The sequence below is a fragment of the Gouania willdenowi genome, chromosome 21, assembly GCF_900634775.1.
Source record: "Gouania willdenowi chromosome 21, fGouWil2.1, whole genome shotgun sequence".
NCBI classification, from domain to species: domain Eukaryota; kingdom Metazoa; phylum Chordata; class Actinopteri; order Blenniiformes; family Gobiesocidae; genus Gouania; species Gouania willdenowi.
This window is the reverse complement of record NC_041064.1, coordinates 31,050,543-31,077,594: the sequence shown is the minus strand read 5'-3', so window position 1 is coordinate 31,077,594 and position 27,052 is coordinate 31,050,543. Positions and strand designations below refer to the sequence as shown.

The 27,052-nt window shown below is 37.9% G+C and overlaps 1 protein-coding gene across 7 annotated transcripts in view; it reads left to right on the top strand.

Annotated features, from left to right (window-relative positions):
• Positions 1-25,495, top strand: part of LOC114455628 (PTB domain-containing engulfment adapter protein 1) — a 178,402-nt gene extending 152,907 nt beyond the window's left edge. For 4 of the 7 annotated variants that reach the window (XM_028436973.1, XM_028436974.1, XM_028436977.1 and 1 more), the window contains 8 exons: positions 10,765-10,863; positions 10,942-11,079; positions 11,167-11,283; positions 13,756-13,842; positions 15,549-15,779; positions 15,925-16,063; positions 22,380-22,474; positions 24,815-25,495. In XM_028436973.1, coding sequence (XP_028292774.1) covers positions 10,765-10,863; positions 10,942-11,079; positions 11,167-11,283; positions 13,756-13,842; positions 15,549-15,779; positions 15,925-16,063; positions 22,380-22,474; positions 24,815-24,886 — 978 coding nt within the window. In that variant the 3' untranslated portion in view covers positions 24,887-25,495. Of the gene's footprint in view, positions 1-10,764; positions 10,864-10,941; positions 11,080-11,166; positions 11,284-13,755; positions 13,843-15,548; positions 15,780-15,924; positions 16,064-22,379; positions 22,475-24,378; positions 24,390-24,814 lie in introns of all 7 variants that reach the window. The other 3 variants (XM_028436978.1, XM_028436980.1, XM_028436979.1) reach the window with 3 other exon arrangements.
• The last annotated feature ends 1,557 nt before the right edge of the window (positions 25,496-27,052 follow it).

Sequence of the window (27,052 nt, the reverse complement as noted above, 5' to 3'; positions counted from 1 at the left end):
TGAAATAAAATGCAGTGACTTTTATTGATAATGAATAGCCAGAAGTCTGTTTGTTTTTGGCCCAAGGATTTTTAATAGCGGTGCACCGAAAGTAAAATTCTTAGCAGAAACCGAAAATACCAAGGCCGAAAACCAAAACACCAAAATAAATTAATTATTCAAATCATTAGCATCATTGCACTTATGGGTAAAATAAAAAATTGCAGTCATATAATTAATATTAATGCACAGTATAAAATAGAATAGAACGTTTAATGTGACAACGCTCATACATTAGATAATATTGTACAGGCCTATATAGCTTCTCTTTTTCTGCTATGCACGGCGTACATGTCTCCAAGCAGGTCCTCTGCTTTCATTGCAGCGTGCATCATTTCTTGTGTGCGCTGGTTTAATCCCATCCAAACAATGATCTTTATAGCGTGAGCTGACCGACTCTAAAACCGGATTCATGCTTCTGGTTTGCAGCCACACGTCGTGGTGTAGCGGTCCGTGTAGACGGAGGGCTACACGTAACTACAGTGTTGACGTGACACAGAAACATAAATCACACTTACTGTTTGTCTCAAACACTGCTTAGAGGACGCTTTAGTGCTCAGATATATTGAAATACGGTGAGTCCGCAGACAAGTTGGTCCGTTTCCAGAAAAGCGTTCGCACTGACTACGGTGTTTTCTTGCCTCTTTACAACATCCTGTTTTGGTGAGAACAGTGTTTTCGGACAAAAACCGACAATGCATTTCTAATTTATTTTCCGGCAAAATATTTCACTGGCCAAATTTTTGGTCCATCACTAGTTTTCACCGCATCATATTTAATAAAGTTGTTATTATAATAACTAGTGCAGTGCCCGTAGGAAGTATGTATTGCTATAGAAATGTGTGAGGTTAAGTAGCTTTTTCATGGATGTACAAATGAGGTTGTGTTTGAAGGTGGGACGTCAGGGACATTTTATTTATTTATTATTTCTGTATTTATTTATTTATTTCAGGCAAGTGACATTTAATACATTTTGTGCAATCACATACATATCAGATATATGTTTAATTAGACCCTCACATACTTATTAACATACATACATACATATCTCATATCTGATTAGCATGCCTGAAAAGGGGTAGGAAGAAGTACATTTATCAAATCTTACCCCTTCTTTCATTTTTAATAGTTATATATTATAATAGTTTTTTCTTTATTAAAAATAGTATTATATATGTAAATGTAACAGTAAGACTGTTATCTAGTATAGATGACTTATATATACATATATATCAGATATATATAAACACAAAATGTCAAGTTTGCATTCATATACATTCATTCACACAGTGCTCCCTTTTCCAATATGACTGTAAACACCCTAAACCTATATATGTAATGATATCTACAATCACCCGTGTATAATCCTGACTTCATATTTGTATTTGGTTAATATTTTAAGTTTGAGCCTTTTTTTAAACAGTCTCATGCTTGGACATTGTTTCAGGTCTTGGCTGAGTTTGTTCCAAATCCCCGCTCCACTAACTGAGGTGCACATCCTCCTCATTGTTGTTCCAACACTCTTAGTTCTGAAATCCAGAATCCCCCTGTAGTTATAACCCCCCTCTCTATCAGTAAAATGTTTCTCTATGTTGTCTGGTAGTTGCCTGTTTCTAGCTTTGTGCATTAATTTAGCTGTTTTGAATTCTACCAGATGTGGGAGCCTGAATGAATAAATAAGGCATTAGTGTGGTCCAGGAATCCTGCCTTATGAATCAGTCTGATGGTTGGAGTGAGGATTTATAGGTGTTGCCCCCCACACTTCCACACTGTAATTCAAATAAGGCAGTATTAGTGAGCAGTATGAAATACTGTATGTAGTGCTTTGTTGTTTAAGAAGTATTTTGCTTTGCTGAGGACTGAAACACTTTTGGACAATTTAGTTTGAATATGTTTAATATGAGGTTTCCAACAGATGTTTTCATCAAATCACACCCAGAAACTTAATTTCTGTAACCCTTACAACTTTTATACCCTTTATCATAACTTTTATGTCAGTCTTCCCCTTGTACTTACCAAACACTATACATTTGGTTTTATTTACTGTACATTTAGCGATAGCTTATACATGTCAAACCACTTTTTTAAATTTGTTTAATTCTGATGTGTTTTCATTGCTGAGCTGTTTTAAGTTCTCCCCTGTACAGAAATGTTTGTGTCATCAGCAAAACAAAACAAAATGAGAATAAATAGTTTAGGTCCCAACACAGACCCCTGGGGGACACCACAAACAATGTCCAAGCATGAAGACTGAAAAACCTCCATATTCACAAACTGCTGTCTGTTGCTTAGATAACTTTTCATCCGCTATCAAACAACACCCCTGATACCATAACGCTCCAGTTTATTGATTCAAATTTCATGACATATTGTGTTCTTTTTGTCTATGCAGCTGGTGATATCTTCTATTGATTTGATTAATGTTATTGAGGTGGATCTTTGTGATCTGAATCCATTTTGGCTTTCATACAGTGGTTAGTGTTTATCAATAAATTTGTCCAATCTATGAGTGAAAAGCTTCTCTAGGATTTTGGAAAATTGTGGCATAGAGAAACAGGCCTGTAGTTATTGATTTGGTGTCTGTCTCCTGTTTTATTAAGTGGGATGACTTTCACAGTTTTCATTTCTTTTGGGAATTTACCAGATTAAAATGACATTTCATATGTATGTTAGAGGATGAACAATTTATTCAATAACCTTTTTGACTATTATCATATCTATACCATCACAGTCATGTGACGTTTTTTTTTTTTACATTTATTTACAATATCTATTATTTCTCTCTCCTCCACTGTAGTGAGAAACATTGAGTTTGGATTCCTATTAATTAATGTGTCTTTCCACCCATCATCTGCACCGGGATTATTATTTTTAACTGCCAGATTCAGTCCAACATTTACAAAATAGTTGTTGAAGTCCATAACCACGTGTAGAGAGATAACTATAGTGTTTTCATATATTTTGGTTTTTAGCAAGGACACTGTAGGGAGTTGAACCCCATCTATTCCATTTCAAGTTTTTGGTCCTCGCGGATCCAGATCTCCTCAGACGGAACAGACTCGGTCCAGACTTGGTTTGTGTCATTAATCCACAACAGTCAATTTAGATCCACACATTATTTGTAAAGCATTTATGAAACAGTTTATTAACAGTATCATTGCAGTCCAAACAAATCGGATGTCGCACACCATTGAACCAAGCAGCAGCCATGTTGAAACTCTCAATCTGATCCTGATCAGCAGAGATATTTGACAAACACACATGCGCACACGCACACGCGCACACACACACACACACACACACACACACACCCACACACACACACACAGATTCCTTGCTTTTATAGAGGTAAGACTGATGACATCATCACTGTAGAGAGGTAGGACTGATGACATCATCACTGTCGAGGTAGGACTGATGACGTGACTGTGGTAGCTCCACCCCGGTGGTCAGTTTATGAAATAATGTATTAACGGTATCATTGCAGTCCAAACAAATCTTGACACCCTTGAACCAAGCAGCAGCCATGTTGAAAGTTTCAGGTCAATCTGAGCCTGATCTGCAGAGATATTTGAGGAACACAGACAGACAGACAGACAGACAGACTTTATAGATAGATGGCAATAAATAAAAATGCTGTCGCACCACATGACATGTTTAAAGAGTAACTAAGCCCCTGGTGTTGGCTGACCTTCCACTTCGGGGAATTTATGAAAATGCCTTAATTATGGGCGGGGTTAAGACATGCCCAGTCTATGCTATAACATATCCAAAGAACAATCTATGCTATTCTAACTAGCTACTCAATACTCAGTATAGCTCTCTATTCACAATTCTCTCAGTCCAATCTACTCACCACAGATTACAGAGTCCACAGGTGCTAGTTCTTATAGGAGGGGCGGAGCCAACAGTGCTTGTTTGTGTTGCATTATGGTCCAATGACGTCACAGAATCTTGTTTTCAGCCATTAGCAAAATCCTATTGTAAGAGCCAGGTTTTAACACATAGAGGGCAGTCACTCTGACCTTTTACAACAAAATACCAAAGAATGAAATACTTTGACTAAAATGTTGAGAGTTGGACCAGGATCAATCAACAGCACTACTTCATACCCATATACATTTGTTTTCAGCAGGGAAAAAAATGGTTTTGGGCTTTAGTTACTCTTTAACTAACAGAAAAATTACAGTTAAGTAATATTTTTTTGAAAATTAATTTTGAATGCATAAATATAGGAGAGGTACTACTTATGTGGTATGTTTCTATGCATTTAAACCTTTTTTAACTGAAGGAAATGTTTTGTTGGACAGGAAATTTGAGAATCCCGTCATTAACCTTTTCTAAATCTTTATTTCTAAACAGCAGAAGTTGTTTCATTGAAATCAACTGCGTGAGATCTTGACATGTTTTTGGTGCTCCTGTTAGATCTTTCCCTTCTAAGACCTCCCTACTCACAGCATTGACATTTAACGCAACCTTTAAATAACCTTTAGCTGGGGTTTTGGGAGCAGCTACAGCACTAAGGCCCTGCTTTCTCACAGGCTTTGGTAATGTAGCTGCTCACTGAATGCTGCCTCATCATTCTTCTCCTGCCAACAGCTCAGACTGTGGGGCCTCAGTAAGGGGACGCTTGTTTTCCCAAACCCCTACCTCCATTGTTACATTACATTTGACCAAGCCTCCACGGTTACTTTCCCAGAAGCATGGGCGGGAAGGACTAAAGCTGTGTGTGATGTGTCTTTTTCTCCTTTAGCTAAGTCAAATATATTTAAATACACACTTATCCCTATCTATCTGCTGCTGCTTATCTCTGTGTGTGCAGGCTCTGAGTTTTTGTAGTTGTATTTTTACGCCCGCTGAACTCGAGTCCTTTCAAGGGCCTGACTTAATAAATCAATCGACTGCTACAGTGTTAGAAGCTGTTTTTTATTTTAATGGCTGCTGAAGACGTCCACTGAACACCAGGTTCATCTGAAAAGCACTAGAATAGAAGAACTTTCTGACAGAATGTCAGAATGTTTTTAATATATATATATATACACAGTATATCCACAGAATAGATGGGCTCATTATTTTGTCTTCCTTCAAAAGCAGAACAAACAACAAAGTAACCAATATAGGTGGTCATGTAGAGCGATTCTCAACTGGTGGATCGGGACCCAAAAGTGGGTCGCAGACCTGTAATGGGTGGGTCACGGACAGCTGGTCAAAAACAAATAAATACGTAATGTCTCTCATGTTGGACTTGTCTTTTATTTTGAAAGAAACTTTTCTTTTGACAGGCATGCTGTGAAATGCATGTTGCACAGGAAAATATATAGGTTTATGTTTTAAAAGATTGTACTGTATATGTGTGTCCAACATCTATTTTTGAAAAACTAAATTTGGTTGGTCAAATTCTAAAAAAAAAAAAAAAGTGGGTCGCGATTTAATGATGTGGGTCTCTGGGTGAGACCAGTTGAGAACCCCTGATGTAGAGTATGTAAGCATCCAATCTAGTGGCCACATGACAAGTTAAGAGTTCTGATTACTGATGGAAATAGTGAACCATTCAGTTATCAGTAAGTTCATAACACATGTCTGTGTTTCTGTTAAAGAGGAAGTTTTACCATCAAAAGTTACCAAAGTATTCAAATATTTACTTTTATTAATTTCATGCTTTACTCATTTCAACTCAACTGTCCTGATATGTTCATTAAATATGAAGGAAATTTATTTTATAAATGATTCTGATGTCCACTAAATTGACTAGGAATTAACATTTTTCCTTATATTTTGGCTTATGACATAAAGAAGGTGATGACACGGTAATTTCACAAGGATTTTTTTCTAAAGATAATTCATTATGTTTCACTTCTAAGATTCAATCAAAATTCTAATTTGTACCCCAATTTCAAATTTGATATCATGCTATTCTAAAAATCATCTTTATGAGAAATGACAAGATATACAGTATATATGAAAATGAAAGAAATTGAAATATATATATATATTTAGTAAATTGTATAGATAGTGATATACTGTATAATATATTACTATCTGAGAACAAAGAGCTGTAGAAATAATGCCTTTTACCCATTTATTATGTTTGTGTCATCTATGTTATTCATAGAAATGATTCAGCAGGCAGATCATCACTGTACTTATTGATCAAAATCAAACAAAACAAACTGCCTGAGTGCGGGATCCGCCACCTCTGGGCCCGGATCAGTGTCAGTTATTGGACAATATTGTAGCAGGCCATGCACCTGCCAAACACAGAAAAACATGACCTGTAGGAAGTTTAATCAATCACAGGTGTATTGTGGAGGGGAGGGGCACCGCTACAGCATCTACGTCGCTTTGCCCTGACCGACTCAGATCCTTCCGTCGGTCTGCGAGCAAAAAGGGAGCGGTATAAAAGTGGTCTGTGCCACATCAGGTCATTGTTTTACTCTACAAGTATGCAGGTGCTCTTTGGATTCCCACACGGCTTCACTGGCCGAGTCAGTAAAACAAGCTCCTCCAGTAGAACATTGGCACACTTCTTCACATGCTCTGGAAATGCTGAAAAGCGCAAGATTTCTGGTTATTTGTCTATGCAGTGGTAGAGAAGGTTGTTGGTTTTGACGTCCCTTTCTGTAGTAGGCTTTACATTCTCTGGGATCTCTCGATGCTGAATATTTTACCCTCGTCTCTTTCACAGTGTGCACTAACGGCTGTTATGTAGGGAGAAAATGACTGGGTAGTGAATGGAAATCCCCTTCAGCCCCTTCTGTTATTCAATGACAAACCTCTCTTAGTCAACTTGCAGCATTAGAAGGACTATCCTACAGGTTGTTAAATAAAAAAAAAGGATTTCATTCATTTTTTCATTTTTTTTAATTTTTTTTTGAGCAGGGATAAGAAAACAAAAAGACCAAAAAGACCAAAAAGACAGATTGTGTGCAAGGTTCCATGTACACATTTATTTATAATAATCCCCCACCCCCTTTTCTTAATCACAAAGTTTTGTCATATTGCTTCTAGAAATATACAATATACTAAACAGAATAGGAGAAAATACAAAAACTGACTAATAATCAGTAACTAAGATATAAAAGAATGCAAAGCAAAATACCAACAATGGTTATAAATTTCATTCAGTTCAATTCACATTTAAAGACAACAATAGCCATAGATGAAGCATTAAGACCCGCCCCCATCCTCACTGCACTGTGACCAATAGTGATTGGTCACCTTATTTATTATACCTGCATTTAATTAAGTTTCCCACTCAAGTATATGTCTTATGAGTTTGAATGTATTTGTATTGTTGGATTTATGCTGTGCAAAGTTTTAATATAAAAGGCATCTCAAAGCTATTATTAATATTATTTTGTAATTATTTTTCATTCTATTATTTATTTTATTTATTTGTCTGTGCTAATGGAATGTATGGTGTTTGTTTGAAAATAAAATAAAATTCAAAAATCATGAAGAATAAAAACAAGCACCTCCTCCCACACAGCTACTGCTGCAGACTCCTCGGTCCAAAAACCCATCCTCAGAACCAGGGATCAGGAAACAATGGCTCGGTTAAACCACACCCAGTGGCTACGCTCTGGTTAAGCTTTGAATAAGTTAGTTTTCTTTGGCCTTGCCATGCCAGGCTAGCTAGGTGTCATGATAACTTGCCACGCCAAAACTTTAACTTACCAATGTAAAACGGGCAAAGCCCTGGGGCCTCATGTACAAAGTGTATAAAATGGTGTGAAAAAAGCGTACGTCTCAATCCAGAGACAGGTGTACACTTGTAAAAATTCAGATGTTTAAATCTTTGCTTAGGACTGGATCCACGCACCTATCATTTGAACATCTGAATCAGTTTCAATGTGAGCACACATTTGTCCCCTCCCTATCCACGCCCACATTCAGTAAATTATATTGAAATGAGATTGGCGCTGGGATTCCCCTCAGTGTCATCAGAAATAGCTGTGCTTCTTACCACCGGTAACACAAGAAGGAAGAGATTTTAAAACATTTTAGATCAACAGCAACATGTGAGACGAAGATGAATCAACAGTGAAAATACTGGAATTATTATGAACATTAATATAGACACACACAGTTTGCTGAATGCTTGACTCTGTGTGTGTTAAGAAGTGGATTGCGGATTAAGGAAGACATGTAAAATGCTATACTAATACTACTACTACTACTACTACTAATAATAATAATAATAATAGTAATCACAAATTAAGAACGTTCTGATTGCGCACATCAGGCTTAATGTGTGTCTTTATCTCCCGGGCATCAAACAGGCTGTGGATGTGTAACAGATGAATTTGACTCAGTGTAAAACGCTTTGGTATTAAAGGTGCAGTCTGCGACTTTCAGATCCCTCTCTCCCCCTCCCTCCCCACTGCTCTCTTGCCCTGCCTCCAAACTTTCCAAAGTCCCTCCCTCAGAGGAGCTAACAAGCTAACGTTAGTCCGACAGCAACATCACAGTAATATAACATGCTCTGTTAAAAGCATATTACTGCAGTGCTTCTCTCTCTCTCAATGTGCACACACCTCAGCAGCAGCAACAACACAGTGTCACTAACAGCAGCCACATGGAGGCTGCTGCGCGCACATGAACAACACATGCACCACAGAGTTCTAGTGTAACAATTACAAATCAAACATAATGTAAATCAAACAGCAGTAATTACCTTTCAAGCAGAAAAGTCACCAATTCCATCTTCTACTCCTCCAGATCATACACTGTAATAAAAGACAGTGCTCTAGCTCCGGGAAAGGGGCGGGGACTGTGAGCAACAGCTGTCAGACATCCCATCAAACACAATCCTGTCTCTGATTGGTTCTTTTTGCTCGGTCGCGGTGCATTCTGGCAATCTGCCAAAGGTTGCAGGAGCAGCAGGGGGCGGGACTCAATGAGTCTGTTTTTTTCACACAAACTACTAGTTTGATGTAAAGCTGTCCTTACATAGTGACAGCTTTAGCAAATATGACAAAAAGTCACTTTTATAAGAGTTGCAGACTGCACCTTTAAAGCAATCAATGAAAGTGAGGTTAGTTTACCAGTACGTCAATCACCAACCCCACGGCCTCCCTCCTCTGCCTGATACGACCCGAACGCGACACAAACACACGCACACACTGCACCAGTTGGTCGCGGTAATCAGTCTGGAGTGTGTGTGTGTGTGTGTGTGTGTGTGTGGACTGAAAGCGTTAAAGTGTTCAGACGTAAGTGTGTGTTACTCAGAGGACGTCTGATCAGTTCTAGTAGATCCAGCTCACAGAGCTTTGACGTAGTGAACAACATGTGTCTGACTCACATTAGACAGATTAAAAAAAAATAAAAAACTGTCACTCACAAAAAATGTGTAAATGATACTGGTCAACAGCAGTTCAGAGGTTCATGTGTGAAAGTATTGATTATTTTGGTAGTGTCCCTCATAAATCCTTAGAATCTAAAGCATCAACTATGTAGAAACGTACGTACGTGATGTGAACGTGATGTGAAAGACCTCACATTTCCACTGCCACTCTAGTTTCTGAACATCAGAATTTGGCATATGGACATTTTTGAGCATTTTTGTACATGAGGTCCCTGGTTGTTCAGTCTCTTTGGGAGACTCAATGTTCTTTGAGGAAAGTGATTCAATCTGACGTACAGAATGATTTAGTGTCACGTCACCAAATCTAATGTTTCTCAGTGATTTCTAAAACATGGAGATGTCCTCCTCACAGTGTTCTTTCACTTTCTTCTTCAAATACAGAGACTTTTGACCTGAACACATTGCCAAGTTCTTCTAACACTTGGGCCACTTGGCAACAAAACTGTGATGGATCTAAATAGCTTTGGGCCAAGTTCAAAAAACGCTCACTTAATGGATCACACTTTAAGATTTCTCTGTAAAACGTGGTGTTAATGATTACACTTCCATGGGCGTTCTGTGACTTTGAGAGGTACAGTATGCTCCAGCTCAGAGGCTCTCAAAGGTCTTTTCCCTTCAAAGGTTCAAAATGTAAATAATTTTTCAGAAAATTCATTAATAACTTGCAGTTGCATCAACGAATGGTGGACAACCACTTCTTACTCACATAGTACACTAAACAGCAGGGTTGGGTATTAATTAATGACAAACATGATGTAATTGTAATTGTAATTTTAAAAAATCTGCTGCTTTCGTGATCATAAATCCATTTGAATTCAGTTTAGATAGATTGTCAATTATAATTTAACGCAAATCTGGGAATCCATGTTACAGTTCTATGTACAGTTCTACACATAAGTAGTTAACAATATGAAATGGAGGGGTATACGGACACAAAAAAGGCTCGGACGCCCACACTACAAATATTTAAACCTATATTTTCATTGATTGAGAAGCCTAACAAGGTAACCAATAGACAGGAAATAAATTAGATGATAGATATTAGTTTTTAGTGTATTTTACAGTTGATTTAGGACTTGTTATCATAAGAGATGCTAACAGAAAGCTATCATAAGAGGAATGTTAACTTTTATTTGGTTATTTATTTCAGGTTCAGTAATTGTGATTCATTGTAATTGAAATTGAGAATGGAATTGTTACTGACTTTCTGATGATAAAAAAAATAATTGTAATTGGAAAAAATGCTAGTCACTGTAATCATAATTGAATTGTAATTGAACATGGATAATTGAAAATGTAATTGCAATTGAAAAACCTGCTGAACAGGTCTTTCATCCATATTTTTCTCCAAATGGCAGTTCCAAAGGCACATCAAGAAGTCAGAAGGACAGAAAATCCCCAAAGTGGAACTGCAGATCTCCATCTACGGTGTCAAGATCTTAGATCCCAAAACAAAAGTGAGTCCACACTCTAAGGATTTAATTATCTCTTTGTGTTAGTAATACACCATGATTTTATTGTGTTTGTTTTTCCAGGATGTGCAGCATAACTGTCAGTTACACAGGATCTCCTTCTGTGCAGATGATAAGACTGATAAAAGGATATTCACCTTCATCTGCAAAGACTCTGAATCCAACAAGCACCTGTGTTTTGTGTTTGACAGTGAAAAATGTGTACGTTTTGTCCTCCAGGTTGGATGGATTCTCTGCAACATCAACGCACAGATGGCTAAGCATGTTTGTGCTTCTCTCTCGCCTCAGGCAGAAGAAATCACTCTGACCATCGGGCAGGCCTTTGACTTGGCCTACAAGAAGTTTTTAGAGTCTGGGGGAAAAGATGTGGAAACCAGGAAACAAATCGGAAGTTTACAGAAAAGAGTAAGTTTGGTTCAGATTCCTCACTCCCATCGAAAGTGTCCAACTTTAATTTAAACAAGCCTGAGGATAAATAATGCAGAGCAGGAAAATAATCCAGAATAGATAAAGACATTTGTAAATAGTGTACCACTGTATTATGATTCAATTACAGATCAGCTTTGGAAACAAACATTGTGTTGTTTAAACCAATGAATTGTTTAAATCCATGTCGTAATGAACTGTTTGTGTTTAGATTATGTTTTTCATTCTGACTGCACATTCTTACTAAGAATCCCATTTAAAGTAAAAAAAAATAAATAAATCAATCTGGTTATTTAATGTTGTATACAGACCACACTGCAGGAATTCTACTGTATTTTATTTACTACAGTTCCTGAATGACTGTGTGGAACAAAGCAGTGTATTGGTAACTCACAGCTTTCCCAGTGTAATCAATGCTTCTGCCCCCTGCTGTTAATTGGACCGCTGCTGGTAACGATACATAATGTGAATAAGACAAATAATATATATATATATTTTTTTACAGCAATTCTGTGTGAATTTAAAACAGCTTTATTTAAAGCCTGTAAACACACACTGGAGTATCTCTCTATATGATGATTTGGTTTGGACTTCTACTGTATGTTGTTTACCTACTGCAGTCGTTCACAAACTTTGTTGAGTATTCCCTACTTTAAACGAAGGTCAACTTTCAGTACCCACCTGCACCCATTTCCCCCCAAATAATCCTGACAAATAACACGTTTTCAAAAGTACCAATCAAAGACAAAATTAAACTAATCACCTGCATAGAAAACAAATGTAAAAGTGCAGTAGTCAAAGATACAGGACATAATAACGAAATATTGTTTGCAACCTGTGTCAAAAAGCTTAACAAAACAAAAAAGGAAAACATTTTTTAATTTAGTTAACTAGTACAGTGCCCATCGGAATTGTGTATTCATATAGTGGGGGCTTCAGTACAGTTAATTATGGCCAAATGAGTATGTGTTTGAAGGTTGGATGTACAAAGAGGTGTACATATTCTGTACTCTGTATTGTTATAAAGGGGTTTATTTGCGGGTGCAAAATAAAATAGCGTGTGTTTTTTTGTATCTTTCTGTTTTCTTTTTGTGCTTTTTTTGTGTAATTATTGTTTTTTGTTGCCACTGTAGTGTAATTCTGGAGTTATTTTGTGTATGGATATTTAGTTAATTGTTATGCTCCATGTAAAGTACATGCCGATGTAAATCATCATATTTGCACTACAGTTCCAAATTACATTTTGTTCCCGTTCCATTTGTTATGAAGTCTAATAATTGAATGCTCTTTTAATTTCTGCTACATTTTTAAGTTTCTCATTACTACTTTATTTGTGTGTGTAGGCATTTTGTTTAGTGTTATTGATCTTTATTGTCAATGACGAAAGGCATTTAAGAAGATTTCCTCCTGTTTGTCACGCCCCACCCGTCATGTCTCCATTCCCCACTAGGGGGTCCGTCACACACCATGTTAGAGAGTGACTAAATCTCTAATTTCTACTTTAATAAGTTATTTTCTAAGTTTATTTGAGTATCATGTAATGCTGTTGATGATCCTAGACCAACATTGATGTTTCAGTGAAAGTATTTCAGTTTGTTTTATTTTGTTGTAAAAATGTAAGAGTGACTGCCCTCTATGGGTTGAAACCCTGCTATTACAATCAATTGTTGCTATTGGCTGAGAATGGTGGTTTGTGACATAATGGTGGCTTCTTACATCATGAGCTACCAATGTTGGCCCCGCCCCTTTTATAAAAACTAGCATCTGTTGACTCTACACTCTGTGGTGAGTAGGTTGGATTGAGAGAATTGTGAATAGAGAGCTATAGAGTATTGAGTTGGTAGTTAGCATCGCATAGATTGTTATTTGGAGAGTTTATCAGACAGACTGGGCGTGTCTTAACTGCTTCAAGTGCCCCGCCCATAATCAAGACCTTTTTTGATTTTTTTGCCTTGCCCATGTCAGCTAAAACCTCAAGGATTAGTTACTCTTTAATTGAATACACGTTTAGTCCCTCTGCAAGCATTTTTTTTTCCCACAGTACTGCATTTATTATGGTTGTAAACAATTTATTTGATGATATTTGTTAACTCTAAGTAGGTAATATTATCCTTTGATGGTCCAAATTCAATAGACCCGAGTTACATCACTAGATGTATATTCCGTCTCTACATGGTAGCACATTCATGGACGTGGTGACTTCCAGAGCTGCCAGATCAGCTCTCCAGTGTTTGAAGTTCCGACTAATGCACACTTTCTCCCTCAAAGCTGTAAAACTAAGAGACACATCACAAAACATTTCAAAAGGAATCAAGGTGTAGTTCTAATCTGGAAAACTGCCGGTACACTATCTGTTTGACCCCATCAAGTAGTGTACGAGTGTCAATAAATGCATTAAATGCTCATTCAGACTCAATCTTTTCCCTAAACATCACATTCTTGTGTTTGTAGATTCAGGAACTGGAAACAGAAAACTCTGAGCTAAAGAGACAACTTCAAGTACTTGAAGAACAGATGATGATGTCTCACGTCCCACCAGTAAGGAACAAACTTTACTTTATGCTCATAAAACTACTGAACAAACAGGGAGAAGCCTGATGGAGTCTGTAGTCACATTTACTGTACCAGCACTTTGGGACGGATATAAAAAAAAAACGTTTTTAAATAAACAATATATGGACTAATGTGGCAGTTTGCACTGACGTCATCAAGGTTATATTCTCTTTACTAAAACAATAACACATAAAGTAGTGATAAGAAGTTGGTGGCCCAGGGGTCACACGCGGCCCTCTGTCTAATTTTGTGCAGCCCCAAAGCAAATACACATATGTCCTCAGAATCACACAACATTACAGGAAAATACACAAACTGTCAACTAAAATGCACAAAATTACTAAAAAGACACAAGATGACTACAGAAATACACAAATATAACACGAGAACAACACAAAATTCTAAAAACGACAACAAAAGCACACAAAACTGCAACAAAAATACAAAAAAGGACGCCAATTACAAAATATTTGAAAAATACACAAAATGTGAACAATGACACATAAGACGACTACAAAAATAACAGAAATCTACAAAACGACAACAAAAACACACAAAACTGCAACAAAAATAAAAAAAAGGACTCCCAAAAACTAAAATACTCAAACCCCCCCCCCAAATATATACAAAATTACTCCACAAACCATGCAAAATAATTAAAATGACTCAAATCTGCAGCGAACATACAAAAAAATGACACCAAATAACTCTCAAAATTAAAGAAAGAAAAATGTCCAAATGTAATCCAAAGAAAGACAAGACGACTATAAAAATAACAGAAATCTACAAAACGACAACAAAAACATTTGGAACTGCAACAAAAATACAAAAAAGGACTTCAAAAAACATACAAAAATACAGGAAAATACACCAAAACAAAACCCCAAAATATACAAAATGACTTTATAAAACATAAAATAATTAGAAAAACACAAAACTGCAACAAAAATACAAAAAACACCAAATAACACAAAATTATAGAAAAATACACAAAATGTAAACAAAAATGTACAAAATTATTCTAAAGACAGACAAGACGACTAGAAAAATAGCATAGAAATCTACAAAACGACAGCAATAGATTTGGAACTGCAACAAAAATACAAAAAAGGACTCCAAAAAACAAAAATACAGGAAAATATGCCAAAAAAACACAAAAATATACAAAATTACTCCAAAAAACATACAAAATTATTAGAAAAACACAAAACTGCAATACAAATACAAAAATGACACAAAATACACAAAATGTAAACAAAAATGCTAAATTTAATCCAAAGATACACAAGCCTACTACAAAAATAGCATAGAAATTTACAAAATGCCAACAAAAACATTTGGAACTGAAACAAAAATACAAAAAAAAAGACTCAGGAAAATGCACCAAAACAAAACCCCAAAATATACAAATATACTCCAAAAAACATACAAAATAATTAGAAAAACACAAAACTGTAGCAAACATTAACAAAACAACCACAAAATGAATGTTGTCCCATCAGATAATCACATTTTGTGACACACACACACACACACAGGTTTTGTATTCCCTGATGATGGGGAGGTGAATCTGTGTCCAAGCTCAGTAATTCCACACCTGATTGGTCTGATTAAAATGTGATGAGCTCCACAGTAAAAGTGAATTTCCATCTCCTCCTCCTCACTGTGTCCGTGTGCGATCTTTCCCTCAGCTGCTGCACATAGATGCAGATAACGAAGCCTACATGCTGCAGAGGCCCTCCTCTCTCTTCTGGTGTCACAGCCTCCAGTCGCTCTCCTGTCTGGAAATCTCCTCTGTCACACTCACTCCCATGAGCTCGCCAGAGTCCAACTTGTCTGCGGGGCTACTAACTCCTCCTCCTGCCAAACCTGCTCTGACTCCTTCTAAGCCTGCCGAGGGCTGCAGCATCCCTCGGCCTCGCGTAACTACCTCCTGCTTCCTCTCTCTCTGCTTTCCCTGAAGTCTCATTATTACCTTCTTTCTGGCTTCTCTTCCTCTTTTTTTCTGCTGCATTAGTAGTCGTTGAAGGGACACGTCTCTAACTGGTTCCCACGTTCTTCCACCAGGTGGGGAGTATCTCCCTAAAGCCACAGTCCACAGATGTGTTTGACATGGTTCCCTTCTCTCCTGCGACGCCGCTGGTGCCCCTACAGGCCAACAACGGCTGCCCCCCACCACCTCCAACCACACTGCCACCAGATATAAGTGAGTTCATGATTCTCTCAACATAGGGGGCCAGATTGTTAAAACTCAATGTCAGACAGTGTTTTAACCAAAGAGGATGACAGATTTTCAATTTGCATTTGCTTTTATTTGTAATGAAAAAAGGTCACATAAATTAATTATTATAATTATTTTTGCAACGGCTGAACCAAATTTAAAGTGGCCATCAGTCAAAAAAAACATCATTTTAAGTTAACATAAAATAATGTTTGAAGGAGAAAGCATGAGGGGAAGTGAACAATAGATATTGTCAATGCCATTGACCAATCACCGTCAAGTTGCAAACGCGTCAAAAACATTTTAGCTTTTCAATTGGTTTATATTGCAAGCATTACTATGGCAACTGCTGTGATTGACAACTCACATTCCACAGAGTTTAGTGAAATGCACTGCTGCTTTCAGGGTCTTTTCTTTCTGTCAGCGGCAACAGACGTTTGTTTCTTAATAAATGGGACAAACAGGACTGAGCTTGTGAAAAACCGAGACACATCAATGGTTTTGTGGAAAAACCATTGGGACTCGGAACTCTGAAAACCGGGACAGCTCATTGGCCGTCTAATCATAAGGGGAGTTTGACAGTTTTTTATATATAAAATCATTTTTCTGCTGCTTTGATTCCAACATATTACTGTTAGTTTCATGTCAGATGTTAGTTATACGTCAGGTATGTAATATACATTTTCAGTGAAATGGTCTCAAACTTTTGAGACTTTAGGTTGGTTCTTCTTCTGTTGCGCAATTCTTCTTCACAATGCAAACCATGAAGCGACACTGCACCCAGCAGTTTATGTATGGTACTGCAGCAAAAATGAAGCAGAAAGTGGTCGATTTTATCATGAAGTTACAACATTAAACGACGCATCGACTCAACATTATGTTACTAATCATTTTTGCATTATTGTATATGTTACACACATTGTAGTTGCAGCAAATCTCGAGACGGTCTATATATTTAATTCTATTTTTTTTTTTCTTTTGCCCCCCCTGGCAAGAATCTCAAACTCTGCCTATGCATCTAATGTCTAGATTTACTGTATGTCCCTCGTAGAATTTTTATGTAGTAGTTACACACTTTACATCAGGTTTTATGTGCATATGTATGGTTTTAGTGTTATTTTTTAGTGTTTTCTTATAGATTTGTTTATTCAAAGGGCTTCATTAGTTAGTAGTAGAACTACACAGGAGGTTCTCTGAGCCTCATTTATTAAAGTGACTCTGGCACTGATACTGATGTATAAGAGGGGATCAGTCCCTCTGACAGCTGGAAGCTGCTGTCACTAGTTTCACATTGAGCTCATTGTCAGCCACTAAAAACTACTGTTGATTCTGACATTTTCCTAAACCCAGGAAAGCTTTCTGAGCATTGTTCAAATGTACTGGTCTGTCATTTATTTGTTTGAACCAGTGCTTTTCAAAAGACAAGTTCAGCTTGGATCGTAATGTCTTGGTGCTTTTTGTGTTAAGTGTCCTCAGGGAACTTGTTTTTCTTGAGTCTGTAGCGTACTTAGTAACATGTTGGTTGTTGATTTAACAACATGAAGACAGATCTGTCTGAAAACAATCATCTTGGATCAAGGCTGTGTTTGAAATCGCATAGTAACATATTATACACTACACCCTTAATGAGTATGTACTGTGTACTATAGACGAAAAGTATGATTGGTATGGTGACTGTTCCCAATGAAATATACTTCCAAGTTTCCCAAGATGCAACGACAAAAACCTGAATCACACTGAGGTTAAATATCTCTTTGAAAGTTCTGAAAACATTTTAAGTGAGAAAGTGACCAAGTAGAATATCAACATGTGCTCATTTGATCCATAAAACTCACAGAAACTCATTTAATGCCGACCTTTCAGAGATTTTTCGAGAACCTCCATTGTGCTACTTCCGGTAAACTTCAAAATAAGAGCCCTATACACAAAACCTTTCAAAAACTAATGGAAGACAAGGAGAGATGCTTTGATTTTGAAAAAGGGATGTTTGATTTTTAGCTTGAAGCCGGTCCCAGGACAATTTTACCTTCCACTCACAATGCATCATGGGGCGGTTGAGTATGATTAGCGTGCCCACCATGGATACTTGTGAAAATGTCCCAATATAGTTTACATCATGGTATTTCTCGCATACTCAATCTTTTCATACTATCTAATTGGAACGCTCTACATCAGGGGTCCCCAATCAAGGGCCACTATCCAGCATGTTTTAGATGTTTCCCTCTTCCAACACACCTGATTCAAATGATTAACTCATCAACAAGCTCTGCAGAAGCCTGATAACAATCCTGGTCATTTCAATCAGGTGTGTTGGAAGAGGGAAACATCTAAAACATGCTGGATAGTGGCCCTTGAGGACCAGGATTGGGGACCCCTGCTCTATATACTAATTTTGATGTCAGTCTTGGTATGAGAAGTACATTAGTATGGAATTTGCAACACAGCCCAAGTCTCACAAAGAAACAACAACCACCCATTGCAGGTCTATTGTGCAACCTACTGCCACCTACTAGCATGAAGGAATATTTATTTAGTGTAGGCTTTGCTTAGCAAAGCAACTGCAAATATACTTAGAATAAAACATCTTTAGACCAATCAAGTTAAGTTAGATGGTTTATTGTGGCACATCTGATGTCCTATGACAGGCAGGCAAATGCGTCCCAAATCACATAATTTTGCCCATGTGCGTCCTGAATCCGATCTGTTATAGACAGTTTGAACAGCACAAATCAGATTTGTTTAAACCCATATCACTTTCATATTTAGTCCTAAATCTTATATGTATCAAATATTTTAACATGCATCTGCTGTCTGAACAGCCAAGCTAGCAGACTCTTTTGGGTCTGACTTTGGATGTAAAGAAACTCTCAGTGTAACCCACACACCGACACAAGATGCCTCCATATTTACTTCAGTAAACACAGTGCATGCCTGTGTGGTCACGTATTGCCTCAGGATGTCCTTTGTGCCTGCGGGTCACTTCAAGGATCGCATTCCGTTCAGAATCTGAACTGATAGAAGTCGCATTTAATGTGTAACGTAAACGAGCACAGCATTACAGACCTGAAGGGTATTTCATCAAACCCAGCTCAAGGTTAAGTCCAGGTTTAACCTGAGAGTTCTAACTGGAATGGCGGTTTCATTAACGAGAAAACACTGTGGTTACCATAGTAACACAGTCCGTGGGTCAAACCTGCTCCTGACCAGGTTTAAGCAGCAGGCTTGGCTTAAGCTGCAGACGCACTCATGAAACCACGTCATCATTATTAAAGAAGTCATTTAGTGATGCTTTAAAACACTCAATAAAGATCTACAAAATGAGTCAAAAAGGTTTCTGTTATACTTTTTTTTTTATTTTAAATATCGCTTAAATACGGTATTTTAAAAGGAAATTAAACAGAATATCATGGTACATGTTTTAATATGATTTTAAATCCATACAAATGACGATGGAATCATTGTTTTATTACATGTTTAGTGTGTACTGTATTTTTAATGAAATATCACAGTCTCTATGTGTTTAAACCATTAGTAATAATATATAAGGATACATGTGTATCCATCGCCTCCGTTTACCGCACGACATAAATGTGTCCATTCATTGATCAGAGATTGATAATGAGAAAGCTGTGGATATACAGAGGGGGAGGGGCTTCAGGGACAGTCACAGGGCAGAGCACTAAGTCTCCCAAAGACAAAAATCGCTTTTCGGGAGGTGCGCGCATTGCACGCACCTCCCATGCACAGCTCACCTGCACCTGCGACATCCACAGTGTTGGATGTGACATCCAACAGCACCACTGCTGCTCCCACTGTTCATTTAGTGCTTCAACAAACTATTCATCAAACACTCACAAATCTCATAAAATACATATTATTTAATAGTGAGTTACATCATCTCTTTTATTAAACGCTGACAGGTGTTGAAAACTTATCAAATGCATACGATCAGTGTGTGATCACGTTTCAGTTGTTTGCTATGATAAATTGACTAAATAACACCTTATTTAACCCTTTACTACTTTTAAAATGTTCAAACCACATTAGGTCCTTTTTTTTTTAACGTGTCCATCATTTATTTTCACTGCTCAGTAACAGATGACGTCACATCCCGTTGGTCTCCGCACTGGCTTCTCATTCATCGTAAAAGCTGCAGTGCATGTGCTGTCACTCTCTAATCATTACATCAGTGATCGATCTTGTGGGTCTTATGAAGACGAGCACATAAGCTAAACACTGTCAGCTGGCTCGGCTCAACTGGGGAGCTTCAAGCTGAGAAGAGTTTGATGAAATAGGAAAAGCCAGCATGGTCACAGACGGCTTAGCTAAACCAGGTTTAAACCATAAGCCTGGCTCTACTGAGAACACTTTGATGAAATACCCCTCAAACTTGATTTAGGGACATTATGGGTTTTAAACCATTGAACCAGGCCCAGCGGCCAGGCTTTGGTTGAGCTACAAATAAGTAAATTTTCTTTTGCCTTGCCATGCCGAGCTAGCTAGGGGTCATGATAGCTTGCTACACTGTGGGTGCATTCACACCAATGGATCCTAGAGCGTTTAACACGCAAACAAAGTCTAGAGCGGATTAAACAGGCAAATTCTAGAGCAATTGTTTCTGCCAGTCTCAGAGCATTTCCAGTCGCAGCCTAGAGCGATTAGTAGTAGAAGTAGAAGAACTTTGCTCCATTGTTGAATGTTGTGAAAGAACAAATGGAGAAAGTTGAAGTTTCTGAGCACTCTTAAACGCTCGCTTTGACCCATAGATCAGAGCCTCTTCTTCAGGTTTCTGTTTTTCTGCCTAGAGAAGACTCTACTACTCCTCAACTGGTCAGCTCATGTAACCGAACCAGAGGCCGTTTGTAGCAGATCAGAAGTTGCGCTCTGAACATGAACTGAGCTAAACCAACGTTATAAAATGATCTGCTAACCTCGTCCAGGACAAAACTGGTGTGAAAGCACCGTGTGATTCTATTGTGTGGTTCAAAGTTAGGATTAGGAAAGTGTGAAAACATTATTCAGATAGAAGTTTGGGCTTTTGAGACTTAATCATCCTCAAAAGGAGGATTGGTCATTCCAGTTGAGGAACATGTTGTCTCATAGACTTGTTGGTGTCCATGTTTCCGCTCTTCTGATTAACCCTCTGGGGCCGACGGACGCGCCGCCGCGTCCTGATCACATGATCGTATTAAAGAGCCAAAAGTGCAGCGTCCTTTTCCTTTTCAACCCGTGTCAAAAGTGCGGATGTCAAACTACAAACCAGTTATGAGGGAAAATGTGCGTGTGTTTTTATGTGACATATTCTTGAGCTATCCGTGCAGGAAGACGCTGCAGAGCGCATCTAAAACGAAAGCAAAAGTGTTGTGCAGCAAGAAAGAACATGCTGAAACCTCCCATTATAGCTGTTTCCTATTGGTTGAGAAGAAGAAGGCCATTGTCCAATCATATTGTCCACATATAGCGGGAATTTTGTTTTCAAGCGACAGGTAAACAGAGACGGAGAAAGAGAGGGTGAGTTGAGAGATTTGAGATAATAGTGATTATTACTGTGATTTGACTGTTTAGTTAGTGTGTAGTGAGTGAGATTAGAGTGTAGTGTAGTGTCTAATATATTAGTTTATTGTTTTATATCAACACAATGAGGCAGAAATAATTTGCCTTTCCCTGTATTTGTGATTCATACTTTTTTGTAAATAGTTGAACAAAATCACCTGAGACATTGCTTGCATTTCACTGTAAATATCTATATTTAACTGTTTTATTCATCTGTATATAGGTTTTTTAAATATATAGTGTATATTTGCTTTACAAGCAAAAAAAAATGATTCGTTAAAAATGTTTGTGACTTTTATAGTAAAAAAAACTTTTTCCCACTCGAATTTTAGTTTTCATAGTGGTTTTAGATCCACTGTGTTAATACAGTATGCCATATTAAAGAAAATACTTCACAGTCATATTTGGGAGGTTCTCCTGAAAAAAATACCACCAAACATGCAAGGTTTATGGATTTCCTTATATGAAATATAAAGGTAAAATCAAACACAATGAAAAAACAGCAAAAACGTCTTAGGGTTAAAAAACCAGTGATGCTCTACTTTTTCAATGCCATCCACCTGTTGCCTATTGCAAAGTGCATCATGAAGTTTCATTTAAGGGAATCCCTGAAATGCTTCTGAATAAGGTTTTGTTGTTCCATGAATAGTATGTTATTGGCAGAGAAAATGTAATTGCAGTTGATGTATTATTCTTCCGCGGTCTGCACATTATTGTTTAGTTGTTTTTTTCTCCGGTGTTTTTGCAGGGAAGGACGTGTTTGGCGCAGACCCCTTTGACCCGTTCACCTGCGGAGCTGCAGAATTTCCTCCAGACATTCAGTCCAAGCTGGATGAGATGCAGGTGAGCTGGTGGCGATGGCTGATCCCCGTCAACACAGGCTTTGTGGCTCATGAGGGACGCGTCAGCTCAGCCACACATAAATAAATCTCCTTTAGGACCTTAACCTTCAGCGTGACCTTTGCAAGCATATCACGATGAAATATTCTAATTGCCTCTAGAATATTGTTTTATATACTATAAAAGGAGTCGTCCACTGACTCATTAATGCAGTCCTCCTGTGAGGACAAAAATTGAGGGTATACCCACCGGTCCAGTGGTCACTACTACACACCACTGCTTATAAACATGTGACATCAGAAATGGCCAAACCTTCAGTGTCATCACTGTGTTCCATTAGGAGCGTCCACTCTTTGTTTCTCCTTTGGGAAATACAAGCATTATTCTGTAGTAGCTTTGTACCCTTTATCAGTAAAAACATCCAAAGTTTTCTTCCTTAACACATAATTCACTCAACCTAAAATGATCCTTCAGGCAAATCTGTCTAATGTCAACAGGATTTTACATTTCTACAGATACATTAATGCTTACTGATAACAGATGATCTATGAAGGCACATATAATGCCTTTCCTTAGAACTGGAACTGAATAACAACAAGCATAATGTTTCAGTATTTGATGTAGTTTGAATGAAATCCCATTCTGCAGACTTAATCCTAATATTCTGAAACTCTCCTCAAGAATAAATGAAAACACATCTGTACGTTTGATCTGAGAGTTCCACATTAATATTCACTCTGTCCATTGTTCAAGATTCAGGATTCAAAGTGTTATTGTCATTTGCACAGAAAAAAAATCATGTTTCTCTGCACAATTAAATTTCTGCTTTGCTCACCACACTGAATGCCACAAAAACAAAAAAAAACACAAACAAATAAAGATAAAGTATAATAACAATAATTATAATAATTTTAAAAGTAATAAAGATATATATGTACAAGGTAGAAAGTATAGAAAAGTCAAATATAAAGTGTATTGTGCATAGTGAATTATATACAGTTTTATTTGCTGTTGAGGAGTCTGATGGCAGAGGGAAGTCTGGTGGTCCTGTATTTCACACTTCTGTGTGAAAGCTGAACCTGTTTATGGTGTTTATGATTATCAAGATATTTCAGTAAGTAAACACTAATAAATACAGTTTCCTCTGGTTGCCTTTTACTCTCATTTATAACAACTGTTTCAACTCTGTAGTCAGATTAAATCAATCACAAAAACCTTTCACTCTGTATTTCTCCAGAGTGAAAGGTTTAATGACTCAGAAAGATCAGGAGAAACTGGTCCATGCTTTTATCTCCAGCAGACTGGACTATTGTAATGGTCTTCTGACAGGAATCCCCCAAAAGAGCATCAAACATCTACAGCTGGTTCAGAACGCTGCAGCTCAGGTCTGAACCAGAACAAAGAGGTCAGAACACATTTCTCCAGTTATAAAGTATTTACACTGGCTCCCAGTCAGCCTCAGAATAGACTTTAAAGTTCTGCTGCTGGTGGATGAAGCGGAACAAACTGCAGCAGAGCTGAAGTCAGCATCCAGTGTGAAGGCTCTCTTTTTATCTACTGCGTATGACGGAGAGGAAGAATTTTAATCACTTTATTGTTAATTTAATGTTTTTACTGCTGATTTTAATTTTTTCTTTATTGATTTTTAAGCTGTTAAATGTTTCCTGTTGCACTTTTTAATTATGTAAAGCACAGTGAATTGCCTTGTGTATGAAATGTGCTATACAAATAAACTTGCCTTGATTTATTTATTTTTTTTAAATGAGTCACGAATTATATTTAAATTAACCATTGCAACTATCTCTTCAACTAACCATTTAGCCACCAGGAGGTGCTGTCGCTCTGTTGAACTTATTAACACTTTTCCTCCTGCTTTTACTAACGGCTCCGTCTGTTTTCACTTGCAGCGTCAGAGATGGTTTGTAGTGTTTTCTCTCCTTCTGTGACGTGTGCACGCTCCACTCTGTGTGCTGCATGTTGGCGACAAACACATCTTCATCTTTCAGCACCGCATATATCATCTGATTTTGTTTTTTGTTGCTTTTCATTGTGTATGAAAACATTATTTTTCTGCTCCTAACAGTCACAGTTTGATTATAATTTTGCTGACTCGGCATTATATGAAATCATGGACGTTGGTGGAGCACATTTTCTCTTATAAAGACCGTTTTTCATCAGCTTCCCCCTCTTCGGGATGCATGCGTTGTAGTTTGTGATCTACAGGCCATGGCATCACTCCTCACAACGCTTCCAGCTGGCCTGTTTTTTCCATGACTCAGCAATCTTGACCCTGATGGAGGCCCTTAAATCTCCCGCTCTGAACATGTGGCTTGTCTTCCATAGGAGGGGTTCAAAATGGGACTAACCTTAGAGGGCACCGTCTTCTCTCTGGACCCATTAGACAGCCGCTGCTGATGACGCCACCACCGTGCGCTGAGATGGACTTTTAATGCGATGAAAGAAGAAGTGCCCAGATCCACTCCACGGTCCAGTCAAGATGTCACACTTTTCATGCGAAGGGGTTTATTATAGGCATTTGCATTTAAATAGGGTTTGGATATTTGAAGGTAAATTCAGATCAGTTCTATGAAAGAAGTATTTTTGTAAGAAAAGGAAAAAAAAAAGATGAGAAATAAAGGGCGGAGAAGTCTCCGGAGAGGCCGGTCGACTTGTCAGTATTTTTCGCTTGCACAGGAGAGCAGATGTAAATAGTGGATTTTGTCCAGCGGTAAAGTCGCTTTGCAGATGTTCTTCAGTGTGTGTTTCACCGTTTGAATCATGCATCGTGGACACATTCCTGTTTTTAAGCTGACAACAAAGACAATAGAAGATAATCTGTATCTTTAAACAAAGCTTCCACTAATATTGTTTGTTTGTTCCATGTGACTTTTTTTACACTTCTGTAGATCAATGGTTTAGTTTCATACTTTTATTTTTTATCTGATCTTTTTATTAAACAATTGAGATTTTTACTTCTGTATTTGTCCTTTTTTAACTTAACCCTCGTCCTCATTGTAAACCTTCCCTCCTCATACGTTCTTATTTGTCCAGCTTTGCTGTAATCTTTGTTTCACTGTTGCAATTATTAAAAACTGTTTTCCTAAATTGGTGTCCTCATTGATTTCAATAGTAGATTTTTAACACGAATCAGTCAATGAATGTCCCTCATTTTGAAGAGACAAGACTTAACCAGACTAAAGTAATTACTGTAGTTTGTTTGTTTGTCATTTTTTCCTACATGATGTGCAAAACATTTATATATTTGATATTTTAGCCGAGCAAGGTTCTGATTGTGGCATTTACGTTATGATCATTCCTGGTCACATCCTTAATAAAGACAAAGGAGGGACTATTCTCTTTTATATATCTCTTTTCCTATCCACTGTTCCTTCACCCACAGAAGTGTTTAATTGGCGGCCATTAAAAAGAGGGTTCAAATTCTCTTTAAGCTAAGGAAAGGAGGCTCAATGCTTCCTTTATAACCTCCTTTAGCCTAGGAAACACTGATGCGTCCTTTACCAAAGAAGACCAAATAACGCTGACCCACAATTCCTTGCGGCGACAACATTTAAGGACAAAGTTTTATTTTACTCTTCATGTTCTCCACTTCACTCTTGGCCTGTTGAAGATCGTCCATTAAAGAGAAGATCTCCTCATCTGTCTTATCCAGCTCAGTGCTTGATGTCGTCATCTTCTTTTTCGTTGTCCTCCTCCTTCTGTTTCTTCTCCTTCCGCTTGTGGTGGCGAGCACCTTCATTTCAGCGTTCTCCTTCACCAGAAGCTCAATTTCTTGTTTCTTTCTCCTTTTCCTCAATCAGAGTGAGATGTTGGTTGAGCCTACACACTTCACTCTTCATGTTCTCCACTTCACTCTTGGCCTGTTGGAGATCGTCTATTTTCTTCTCCAGCTCAGTGCTCGTCATCTTCTTCTGCCATTCTACGCTCATCTGAGACACAACAGCATCCAAGATGATTTGGACCTCACACAGTGTAATCTCTATCTGTTCCATTCCACTGTCGGCCTGTTGGACAGCTTTCTTAAAAGAGAGGATCTCCTTATCTTTCTTCCCCAATTCAATGCTCATCTTCTTCTCCCATTCAGCTTCCATCTGAGACACAGTGTCCTGATGGTGGCAGTTGAGCCTATGCACTTCATGCTCCATGTTCTCCACTCCACTTTCTGCCTGTTGGACAGCTTTCTTTAAAGAGACGATCGCCTCATCTTTCTTCTCAAGCTCAGTTCTCGTCTTCCTCTCCCATTCTGCTTCCATCTGACATACCATTTCATCACGGATGCTTTTTAACTCACACACTTCGCTCTTCATGTTCTCCACTTCACTCTTGGCCTGTTGGAGATCGTTCATTAAAGAGAGGGTCTCCTCATCTTTCTTCCCCAATTCAATCCTCATCTTCTTCTCCCATTCAGCTTCCATCTGAGACACAGTGTCCTGATAGTGGCAGTTGAGCCTATGCACTTCATGCTCCATGTTCTTCACTCCACTTTCTGCCTGTTGGACAGCTTTCTTTAAAGTGACGATCTCCTCATCTTTCTTCTCAAGCACAGTTCTCGTCTTCTTCTCC